General features: G+C 50.3%; 6 protein-coding genes across 6 annotated transcripts; 4 read left to right on the forward strand and 2 right to left on the reverse strand.

Moving 5' to 3' along the window:
* Window positions 1-508: 508 nt before the first annotated feature.
* Window positions 509-1,972, forward strand: N7515_009217 (BCS1 and AAA domain-containing protein; the record flags this gene model as incomplete). Its single annotated transcript, XM_056669961.1, has 1 exon — window positions 509-1,972. One exon carries the CDS (start codon window positions 509-511, stop codon window positions 1,970-1,972), a length of 1,464 nt encoding a protein of 487 aa, XP_056517760.1.
* A 703-nt stretch (window positions 1,973-2,675) lies between these two features.
* On the forward strand, window positions 2,676-3,269 carry N7515_009218 (uncharacterized protein; the record flags this gene model as incomplete). The annotated part of the gene is made up of 2 exons (XM_056669962.1): window positions 2,676-2,959; window positions 2,990-3,269. 2 exons carry the CDS (start codon window positions 2,676-2,678, stop codon window positions 3,267-3,269), a joined length of 564 nt encoding a protein of 187 aa, XP_056517761.1.
* Window positions 3,270-3,595: 326 nt separating this feature from the next.
* N7515_009219 (glutathione S-transferase family protein) lies at window positions 3,596-4,327 on the forward strand (the record flags this gene model as incomplete). Its single annotated transcript, XM_056669963.1, has 2 exons — window positions 3,596-3,981; window positions 4,045-4,327. The coding sequence occupies 2 exons, from the start codon at window positions 3,596-3,598 to the stop codon at window positions 4,325-4,327; spliced, it is 669 nt and encodes a 222-aa protein (XP_056517762.1).
* A 142-nt stretch (window positions 4,328-4,469) lies between these two features.
* N7515_009220 (uncharacterized protein) lies at window positions 4,470-4,715 on the forward strand (the record flags this gene model as incomplete). Its single annotated transcript, XM_056669964.1, has 2 exons — window positions 4,470-4,491; window positions 4,528-4,715. The coding sequence occupies 2 exons, from the start codon at window positions 4,470-4,472 to the stop codon at window positions 4,713-4,715; spliced, it is 210 nt and encodes a 69-aa protein (XP_056517763.1).
* A 2,532-nt stretch (window positions 4,716-7,247) lies between these two features.
* Window positions 7,248-8,066, reverse strand: N7515_009221 (uncharacterized protein; the record flags this gene model as incomplete). Its single annotated transcript, XM_056669965.1, has 1 exon — window positions 7,248-8,066. One exon carries the CDS (start codon window positions 8,064-8,066, stop codon window positions 7,248-7,250), a length of 819 nt encoding a protein of 272 aa, XP_056517764.1.
* Window positions 8,067-9,287: 1,221 nt separating this feature from the next.
* On the reverse strand, window positions 9,288-11,042 carry N7515_009222 (Zinc finger CCCH-type; the record flags this gene model as incomplete). The annotated part of the gene is made up of 5 exons (XM_056669966.1): window positions 9,288-9,923; window positions 9,984-10,327; window positions 10,386-10,686; window positions 10,747-10,794; window positions 10,845-11,042. 5 exons carry the CDS (start codon window positions 11,040-11,042, stop codon window positions 9,288-9,290), a joined length of 1,527 nt encoding a protein of 508 aa, XP_056517765.1.
* Between the last annotated feature and the right edge of the window lie 469 nt (window positions 11,043-11,511).

Consider the following 11,511-nt stretch of genomic DNA (forward strand, 5'->3'; position numbering starts at 1 on the left):
GCCATATGAAGGGGAATGCCCTATGTACAGTATGAGCTTGAAATGGAGTGAAACACTGCAAGGATATCCAAGACCAGGTAAGGAGACCTGTGCCTTCCAAAATTTACAACTTCTCCCACAGGTGTAGAGATGTGGAGACAGGGCCGATCAACACCAAATAAGTTACAATCCGAGATGAACTCCTCTAGATACGTCACTTGCGGTGGATCAGCGGAGGCCATTTATAACGTGTTTATCTGCAAGGGGGCTTGGAAAATGTCAGTCATGAACCATTTCCTGTGTTTTGCAAAAGGGCAAAGAGAACAGATTCGCTGGGGACAGCAAATCCCTTATGGAAAGTAAGGTCTCATACACCATACATCCTCTGGGAGCCAAGCACATAATTTTACGGGCATCAACCCCCGTCTATTTTAATAGAAAAACTGCTGTCTAGGGTCCCATCTTGCTGCAAAACCGGTCCGAGGCCTAATCAAGAATCTGCGAGGATACCTGGCAACATTTCCTAACCATGTCGGCCATGGCCTTGCTACATAAACCCTTAAATGGAAACGCGATCGCCCCCCTGAACCTGGGCCTTGCATTAGTTGCAGTGGTGGCATCGGCCCGCCCCATATGGACTCTGCTGTATGGATACGCTGAGAAACTCTGCTTGACGACCGTCTACATCAGTAGCGAGGACACGCTCTATGATGATGTGCTCCTCTGGATGAACCACCACGTTTTCCAGCATCAGAATTTCCGATCAGTCATTGCAGCCACGTCGAATCAGGCTGAAAGCATTACGAACCCTTCTACTGCCGCCAGTTCGAATAGCAACCTGAAATTGTCTGGCACCCAATTCGTCGACCCCAGCCAGTCCATCCAACTGAAGCCCTTCCAAGGCTCGCGATTATTCGTATACAACCGCAAATGGATCAACTTCACGCATTCCGCGCCCAGGACCGGGCGCACGCCCCATACAATGCCGGATGACGACCCATTGCCACTGAAGCTCCAATGTTTCAGTCTGTCCCTCTCCACCCTGCACGCCTTCCTGTCCGAGGCCACTCTGTACAGTCGTAAAGTGTCCCTGTCCAACGTGACCGTGTACCGCGCTCTCGCCAACTCGCGCGACCTGGTCCGCTGGACCCGCGTCACCTCTCGGCCGCGACGCAATCTCGCGACGGTCATTCTAGACGAGCACAAGAAGCAGACCATCCTCGGCGATATTCGCGAGTATCTGCATCCCCGCATGAAGCAGTGGTATTCCAACCATGGCATACCCTATCGTCGTGGATATCTATTCTCGGGGCCCCCGGGGACCGGCAAGACCAGTCTCGCATCGGCCATCGCCGGGGCCTTCGGACTGGACATATACGTCCTCAGTCTGGGGGATTCGACCATGACCGAGTCCCAGTTCCTGCGGTTGTTTGCTGAGGTGCCATCGCAGTGCGTCGTCTTGTTGGAGGATATTGATGTCGCGGGAGTGACGGTGGCGAGAACCCATCTCCCCGTAGGAACGTCCCAACCTGCGACAGGCACCAGTGGCCCTCCCTCAGCGGGCTCGTCGGTGATTTCTCTTTCAGTACTGCTGAACGCGATTGACGGAGTCTCGTCGCACGAGGGACGGATCTTGATCATGACAACCAATGCGCCACACGTGTTGGACCGCGCCCTAGTTCGGCCTGGTAGGGTGGATTTGCATATCCAGTTTGAGTTGCCATCACGAGAAGAGCTCCACGGGTTGTTTTTGAGCATGTTCAGCGATATGATTGGGGAGAAGATGGATGCGTCGGATGAAAAAGGGGATCCGGTGGCCTTGGAGGACCTCGCAGCTCAGTTTGCGGCAAAATTCCCCGAACGACGCCTCAGTTTGGCGGAGGCTCAGGGGTTTCTTTTAAAGTACAAGAAGCAACCAGCAGAAGCATGTGCAGAGGTGTCAGGCTGGATAATTAAAATGACTCAAGAAGAAGACGAGAGGACTGTATTGTGAATATTATCAGTGTCTCACAGTGTTATGCCATCCAAATATTCCATTAATATCGAGCGCACCTTTTCAACAGTCAAGGCCTGTAAGAAAACATTTTGTTCGCAAGCAGAATGATGCCTCATTCTGCACCGGAATCCAAGGACGTGTGGAGTTCCAAGGACGGGAGTCTTAACTGCTGGGACACTGAAAACCTTCCGACTGTATTCAGTATTTCCCTAGCCAGAGAAGTGGCAAGGTTGGGAGACAATAACACTGGAAGTTGATCCCGTGGAAGTGAGGACTTCAATGCGTAGCTTGCCTCCATGTGTAATTGCTCTGGTTGTCAGTCAACTTCGATGGGTCCCAATTAGAAGGCAGTGAGTGAATAGATGTTGACAGAACTTAGTGGACGCAGGCACATCTTCTTGGAAGGGCATCGAGGTTGCTGCCTCTAAGGCGATACCTGGAAATTACCGTATCTTACGTCATGTAAAAACAAAGGTCTATTTCTGGCAAGCCAGGATCTGCAGCTAGTCCGAATATCGACTAGTGCATCTTAGGATAGGGTTAGAGAATTATTTTCTGAGTGGACGAAGGGGAATCTGATTTCGAATATGGCAGTACAATATTTATCAACACCTTCAAACAAGAAGAATGCCGTTTTTTTTCTGCCAGCCTAAAGAGGAACAGTAATCGACCACGATTACAACCAGACTTGATCAAGGAGATGACCACCTCCGAAGCCCGAAAAGCAAAGTCCGGGGACTTTTATGTTTTCCAGCGATACCGTTTTGATAAATTCTTCCACTTCTGCTGCCACCGTGTTGATGACTCGCCTAAACTTCTCGACGTGGAACAAGAACTTCGCGAAGTGGTTCAAGAAGAGATATCCATCAGACAGGGAGCCGATAGCTCGAGCGAAAAGGCGAAAGAAAGACTGCGTGTGTTGAACATCAGATACCACTTCCTCGGCCAAAGATGGTTGTATTACCGAACTTCTCTGCAGGCGGGGTTTCTATCCAGGGCATTTGATCTATGAAGGTCCCATCTGAGATGGTATATGCACAAAAGACTTGTCAAGGATTGCGCTAGTCGGGGGGGTTGCTGTGCTCGGAGTTGTGGCTGCTGTCTTAATCGCAACATTGACCAAACCCGCAAGCTCGGAGTTGGACATTGTACCCTTCGATGTGGATGTTGCCAAAGAGCGAGAGGCGGCTTGGTCATTCCCGAGGAAGAGCAGAGATTGTTGCAGAAGAATTTAGCTGTACGAGGGACACTTACCGGTCACGCTGGTTCATCAATGTCTCAATTTGGGGGCTAGTCAAGGGTAGTACTGCAAACCCTTTTGATATGATTCAGGCCTCTGGGCAGACCTGAAGGAAGGGACATAGTGACGAGCGTTGGAACAGAAACTAGTAGGTAGGTACTACATTCGCACTAGCTGGCTGGCCCACCTGACAGTCACAGCAGCATATACCATCCTCAGCGCCATCACTTTCCACATCAAGAGTCGCCATCCATGAAATTACATCATGGCGATCTCATCTGGCCATCCTCCAACGCCCTCCGAGCCACCGAGACCGAGGACTATACCTCCCTCCAGCATCCCCAAGTCCAACAGACAGACCACCAATTTCAATTTACACAATGGCCGCACATCTAAAACCCCTTACCCTTCACGCCCACGAAACGGGTCCCAACCCCGTCAAGGTAGCCATGGCCCTGGAAGCCCTCCACGTCCCCTTCAAAGTGAAGCAATGGGAGTTCAGCGACGATCCCGAAAAAGGTCTCAAGGGGGCCAAATTCCTAAAGATAAATGAGAACGGCCGCGTGCCCGCCATCGAAGACCCGAACACCGGCGTCGTAGCCTGGGAATCCGGAGCGTGCATGAACTACATCCGCCGCGTGTATGACAAGGGCAATACGATTGGTCCGTCTGGGGATTCGGCGCAGGATTTGGTGGATTTTGAGAAATGGGAGTATTTCCTGTTGTCGACGCTTGGGCCGATGATGGGGCAGACGAATTGGTTTCGGTTTGTTCTTCTTTTGCCTTGGATTTGGGTAGTAGAGATGGAAGGCTGATTATGGGTTTACAGGCATTTCAGTCCTCAGAAGAATGAGGATGCGTTGCAGAGATACACGGCGCAGAGTTATCGGTGTTTTGATGTGCTTGAGGGACAATTGAAGAAGACTGGTGGCGAGAGTGTTCTGCCTAGTCGCGTTACTGCTGTTGATTATCATTTTGAGGCTTGGGTGCGGATGTATGAGTTTGCTGGCATTTCGCTGGAGAAGTATCCTCTGATTTGGAAATGGCTTCAGCTGATGGGGACTCGGGAGGAAGTCCGGGAGGCCTACTTGAAGGTTCAGGGGAAGAAGTGAGGGTAGTGAGGACCGTTGTCATCTGAGTGGAAGTTCTCAGATGAATTGTACAATAAAAGCAGAGATATAGAGTAAAATTGTTGACCTTGTGTGTGGTTTACAGGCCATTATGTAGTAGTCGCAGAGGAAGATACTAATAAGCATGCACAATGATGGAACTCTAGGTATAAATTTTCTATGCCGTCCAATTGTACATCCAGCACATAAGTATATCCGACTGGTCCTCATCTGCGACATCCAGATTGAACACACTGTTATCGATGAAGATATTGCTGCCGAGTTTGTAGCCGCCGCGGTCCGGCGTGTGGCCAAGGCAGATACAGGCCGCGCAGGTTACGCCGCCTATGTTGAGGACTCGTCTAGTTGGAAGAGATGGTCAAAGGCATAATCGAATTTATATCCGGGGATGCGGTATGTGTGGTCATGCACTAATTTTATGTTCTCGTTGATGCAGATTGCGACGTGCGGTTAGCCACGGGACCAGAGGGTTCGTCGGGTGAAGTATGAGACTGAGAGGTGGTTCCATGCCGTAGGGTATGTTTCGAGGTGGCAGTTGACTGAGCAGCTGCGTTTGAAAATACAGTCAATCTAGAGATCGGCGGATTGGGAGATGATGGCGAAGCCTGTAGAATCGAAGTAGAGGACTGGGGCGATAATGGCTGCTCCTTTCGCGCCGGGACAGGCGACGATGTACTGCCAGGAGCATGACTTGGGCTCGTCGAATGGGTGGACATTTGGCTCCAGTCCTTCGGCCTCGTCGGATGCAGCTCATGGGGATTGAATTAAATGAGAAGACCTGGCAAATGGTATCGGAACTGGCTCCGGGGACTGGTTGGGATTACGTAGGTATAGATCATCAGTGTCGGGCACCCAACAGTGTCGGTCTTGCCTGATGCGAATTATCGAACCCAATATAGACGATAGGTAGGGATGGTTGTCAACGGTTAATACGACCTATCTGTGTTGAAGCCGTTGGTGATTCTCAGAATGCATGTTCGCGTGATATTCTAGTCAGTCCTCTCGTGCATGTGGCAACGTGCATAATTTCGAGACTGTTCACTTGCATTCGTCAGATTGGCCACCAACTACAACCAACTAGAAGCAACCTATCAATTTGCAGGTCGCGACGACCGTTTTCGAGGACGGGTATCCCCTCTACCAACGGCGTGAGGGTGTTTCGTTCACCCAACCAGATCCCATTATCTGGGGCCAGCAGATCCATGTCGGGAAGGAGTGGGTTATTCCCTGCAATCCATTCTTGAGCCGTAAGTACAGGGCCTATATCAATGTGGAGATCTGCACTACAGTTCACGCCATCCGGTACTTCACAAGTACATGGCCGCTGGCGCTTGATGGAATTTCAAGTAAACCGCTTAGACCCTTCCGTCCGTCCGACTTTGATCGTCCACTGCGAGGGTCGACAAAGTCTCGTATATATGATATTACTATAGCACCATAGTCCTTTGAATAAGAAATATTAATGATGAAGCAGTTTAAGGGCCCTTTTAATACAAAAAAGGGTGGGTCGAGACTCTACCCTGCCCTGTTCTGTTACGCAAGATCGATATCCATGGTACCGGCGGTTTATTCCATATGATAAGCTGTCCTCCGGCCGCTACAGGTCAAACATGTGCATTCCGTGGCTGGCGTTGTCGTGTCGCAGTGGGATCATCAAGGCAATTCGTAAGGATAACTATAGTCTTGCCAGTTGGCGGAAGCCTCACCAGTTGGCTGGAGCTTGCCAGTTGGTGGAGAGCTCGGTAACTGGACAGAATATTGTTGTTGATATTTTGCTTAGGAAGGCACTGTACTGTCTGTACACGAGCTACTCTATCTAATATAATACAATCATTTACAGTGAGAGACGATTACCTAACACATCGAAAAGGACTTTTCCATTTCTGTTGTACATGTTGAAGCACAGATACGACCACCTCCCTCAGCTCAGTCCCACCCTCTCTTCTCCATCTTCCTCGCACTGTATGGAACGCACGTATCTGCCCCGTAATCTTGCGTGGTCAGCATGCCGAAGTGATGTACAGAGGAACGGAGTCATACTCACATGGTTGGGGGAAACACCACACGACTCTGTCTGCCTTCCGCACGTTCACAAACAGAGACATACGATCGATTCGAGATGTGATGACGGTACCTGCCGGCCACCTATGCTAGATTCCCATGTCAGCTCACAGATATAGGAAAGATACTTACCCCCGTCGTCAACCAATTGAGCCACCACATGTCCTGCTGCCTTCCGCGCGTTCACAGACAGAGACATTTGACCGACCGGAGTCGCGGCGACAATGCCCACCAGCCACCTACGATTGATTCTCATGTCAGCGCACAGAGGCATCAGATGTAGGAAAGATGCGTACCCCCGTGGCCATCCAATTGAGCCTCCCCACGCTCTGTTGCCTTCCGCATGTTCACAGACAGAGACGTTCGATCGGTACGACCCGCGGCGGCGACACCCACCAGCCACCTGTAGTTCATTCCAGTCAGCTCACAGAAGCATTCGAGTCCAAGGGGAGACTTACCCCCCGTCGCCACACAATCAGGCCACCACGCGTTCTGCTGCCTTCCGCACGATCACAGACAGAAACGCTCGCCTTCGGCCTATACCTAGAGAAGAGAAAGGGTAAAGGGTAAAAGTAAAGGATAAAAGTAAAGGGTAAGTATATTGAAGGGTAAAACTAAAGGGTAAAACTAAACGGCAAAACGCAAAGCAAACGGCAAAAGCCTCGGATCAAGAACGAAACGCAACGACAACAAGCACGAAATGAGATTTTTTTGGGGTTTTGTGAGTTTTCGAGGAAAAGCAAACGGCAAAAGCCTCGGGACAAGAACAAAACAAAACAGGAACAAAAGAGAAGAGAAGAATGAAGTCTTGACTTACCTCTGTGGATGGTGTGCCGACCCATCAGGATCTGGTACATGCCCCAACAATAAAGAGGAACGCGAGTCCGGCGAGCAAGGCTGGCGCAAGCCTTGGTACGATGAATGCCAGTACAAACAACCCCCAGCAGAGGTGGTTGATCCAGGAGTGGGCCTGTGGCCCAACCTGGCCGCGTGTCTGGACGACCACGCGTGAACCTCCATCCTCTGGTGGAGGATTGAATGTGACTGGCACTTCCAAGGGCTTGTGGACGGGCGTTGGGGGCGGCGTATCGGTCGATCCATCGAGTTCTGACAAGACTTCCAGGAGCGCACTCATGTCGAATGCGCCGATGTCTTCAGCCTCCGCCTTGTCGAGCGAGGTGACCTCACTCGAACAAGGTGGAGAGACATCCCTGGCTGGAATGAGTCTCACCTGCTCGAGGTCCGCATCATTCGGGAAGTGCACAGACTTCCGGACGAAGGGCTCGTCAGATGGGAGCTCCTCCAGGTCCTCATCCACGCGGATCAGACAAGACTTCAGGGGAGGGGGGCGGACGAAAGAAGAGGGGGAGGAAGAGAGACGGGCGGAGGAAAAACGGGAGGAAGAGAGGCGGCGGGCGGAAGAGAGACGGAGGGAGGAAGAGAGAAGGGGGGAGGGAGAGAGAAGAGGGGAGGAACAACGGGGGGAGGAAGAGAGACGGGGGGAGGAAAAACGGGAGGAAAAGAGGAGTTCATCGTGAACGTGATAATCAATTGCAGTGCAAATGAAAATAGCCAGTGGCAGTGGAGAGAGGAGAAAGGAGAAAAGAAAGCAGAGATTCAGACGAAAGGGCGGGAATAAGTATTGCTTGGGACAGTCCATGGCAACGAGCAAGTAAACAGGAAGTGACAACAAACTGAAGTTCCATGGAACCGCCATGGAGGAGTCATTAGGGCAAGGAAACTACGACTTCGACAGGGCAGGAACATCTACATGGTTGGGTAATGGTGAAGCCATAGGTACAACGTAGATGTGAGGGTGGCCATGGAAACGACATGCATGAGTGATTAGGACAAGGAAATTACGACCTCGTCAAGGCAAACGCATCTACAATACATGGTTGAGTAGCGATGAAGCTATACAAGGTGTGACACACGGGTGGCCATGGTCACGAAGTAATTAGGGCAAGGAAACAGGGAACTGCGGCATCTTCAGCGTAGGAACATCTATAGATTGATCGAGTAAACATCAAGCTATACAATGTAGGCGCATGGAAACAGAGCGATTAGGGCAACAACAAAGGGAAACTACACAGACAACTTCACCAGGGCAGGAACATCCGCATGGCTGCAGTGGTGCAGTGATGGTCGACCTCTTCTCTCCGAAACACTTAGAGTTGGTTGCATTATTTGGAGGGTCCGCAACTGCTCTCAACAATTTTCGGATCGATGAATTGCCTGAACTCGAGGGAAGCAGCTTGAAGAATTTTATTGCAAGTGAATTTCTAGGTATGACTGGAACAAATGGCGGGCCGCAGGCCCGGGTGTCTATCGTTTTTATTACTTATAACTGTGAAGTAGTTAACTGAGCCTGTTATTGTTTGCTTACTTTCAGGACTGGCTTGGAGTCTGGACTTTCACTGCCTTGACGACATTCAGCTCAGCTCAGGTTCACATTAAGCCAAGCCTTAGTCGATCTGGAAATTGTCAAGTTAATCAGAGCAGGGAAAATGTGGCAAGTGGAAATCACACAGTTTTGGGGCCGACGGGCGTAGACCGGAACTGTGGGCCGGGCGCGGTAGGCGCATACGCAATCCGGGGGCGGGCCCGGATGGGAACATTTTGTGCCAACAGACCACCAAAAGCAACTGCGGTTACGGAGGGGGTTAGATGATATAAGTATAATATGTTTAGCTACTTCTCCACGAAGTAGTCCATGAGATGACCATTTGAAGTCCGTACTTCCATCTTTAACCATGCACCCAATCTTTCGTCGAGCACCTGTCCTTACAACTACAGGCTTCTCTCGCAGACAGACACATCCCGGCAGGGAAATTCTCTATGAACATTTTCCAGAGCTCAGTATCCCACAGGTCGCGAGCAATCAGAAAGTAAACTGAGGCGACTTTGTCCCAATGGAAATGTCGCTAACAGACCACTGATCAATCTCACTCTGGTCGCTTGGCACATCCCATCGCGCTGTTTTAAGATCAAGGAGGTGTGCATTCTGATTGAATCGGCAGTGCCAGCTCTTGACGGCCTTACAGCCTGCCTTCTGACACAGGTGACCCATGTAGCATTTGATTGATCGGCAAGCGCCGGCCCGGCTGCAGGGATGCTGTAGGAGCATGTAACGAAGAACATCAATGATGGTGTTGGAGACATCGCTGTGGTCATAGAGACAGCTCATGTCACCGCATTCTCCCGAGAGATGATAGCTATTGCAGACTTTGTGCTCTTTTGCCCGATCCTCGTATTCTCGGAAAGCCTCGGGCGACGGTTGAGGACAGTATGGATCGATACGATCTCCGTCTTTGTTGACAGGAATGAATTCCTCAGTTTTGATGCTCGGCATCGGCAGCATGGATCGAAGGTATTCCTCTGAGCGACCGACAACGGTAGGGGAAGACCACAGCTGTTTAGGTGAATTATCCAGGCTTTGAGGCGATGATTGGCGACTCAAGGACTGATTCGGCATGATGTGTTGTTTAATACAAGTGTTACCAAACCTGCAAATCCCCTGAGTTGGTGTCAGTCAATCATTCACTCGCAATAGCATCCTGCGGTGACCACTCTATACCTTTTGGAAGTGCTTGCAAACTGGTTTAACGGAATTTGCACCATTCGAACCATTAGAAACATGATGTGTGCCATTTCCACCATTTGTCTTGATAGACGACAAACCAGCTGGGCCTGTGGACGGCTTGCCGCTAGTTAGAGGTTTAGACATAAAGACTGAAGGCAATTCCTTGATAGGAAGATCCAAGTCCTCGAATTCACGATGGAACCCAGAAGCTTTGATGAGTGTAATACGGTCACTCCTGCCTCTATAGGGCGTCAACAGAGATCCGTATCCAGTGTCATGGCAGCCAGCGAAATATATGTGGCGGCATTGGTTAGAGTCCACGAAGAGACGGAACATTTCTTGATTGCAGAACATGGATCAGTAAAAGGACAGAATTATTGATGGTATGCTCGTTACCTCTAATTTTGAAATCACTGCCTTCTTTCTTCTCTGCAGCATCGACATAGTCAAAAAGCTCCTGAGCACGGGTGAAAGATGAAGTGAAGGGTGCCATAGATCGAGCCTCGTGGCCCATAAGCCCAGCTCGAGCAAGAACCTTTGATAAACCAAGGACGTTTGCATAAACACGAACCATGATGCGACACTGTTCTGCCTGCATTCCCATGGTCGAATGCATAAGCTCTTTGATAGAGTCACTCAGCTCGCGGGCTGCATTAATGCCTCCTTCGCTTCCGTGCTTCAGGAAATGTTCTTTGAACTGAGCGGTTCGTTAGCTGAATCAATCAATCGATAGAACATAAGGTTGAACAAGTCCCACCAAATATCCATCCCCGTCTATGAGCACAAGAACAAAGGGGTTACGGTCCTAGGAAATCGTCAGTTTTGCAGCTCTTGGGTTTTCCTCTAGACTCGTACCTGGCCGCGGGCTTGTCTTTTGTACTTCTCCCGACCTTCTTTGACCTCCTCATAGTCGCTCTTGAGTGAACTGTAGTCGTCCAATAAGTTCTTGAATTGACTCAAGAGATCCTGTAAGTTGTCATGGTGTTTCTGCTGTTCTTGCGATATGGATGCTAGATGCCCATTCAGAAAATCTATATCAGAATCCCGGAGCATCTCGTCAGAGGTACTGGGACGGCATGTGCCTGTCCCACAAGCGAAGTTAAATTGTTAATACGATGCAGACAGCCAACATCCGACTATGAGATAGACGTAGAGATGTGGTTTTCCAGTCAGCGACGTGACTGAGAGCTATGGTGGGGAAACAAATTCCCCTGTTTGGGCTTAGGCGGTGGCCGGTGACTGCCCGCTTGACATCACGTGATCTGGCGTCTTTTAATTCTTAACCGTAGTAACTAACCGGCCCTTACACTTCTTCCCAAAATTACAGACGCTCGCCTGTGCGAGGCTCTGTAATTTTGGTAAAAGTTCGTAACTAAGGGCCGGTTAGTGTACCAGTCGGCAGGTCGGGTGTGACCTCCAGGCTCTTAGGCTTCCAGATCCCTTCCTCCTTCCATCCCATTCCCCACCCCGAGCTTTGACTGCACCCAATCACCGTTTTTCATTTCAATCCCACCAAGTAGTT

Source organism: Penicillium bovifimosum (assembly GCF_028826915.1).
Source record: "Penicillium bovifimosum strain IBT 22155 chromosome Unknown utg000007l_segment0_segment0, whole genome shotgun sequence".
Taxonomy (NCBI): Eukaryota; Fungi; Ascomycota; class Eurotiomycetes; order Eurotiales; family Aspergillaceae; genus Penicillium; species Penicillium bovifimosum.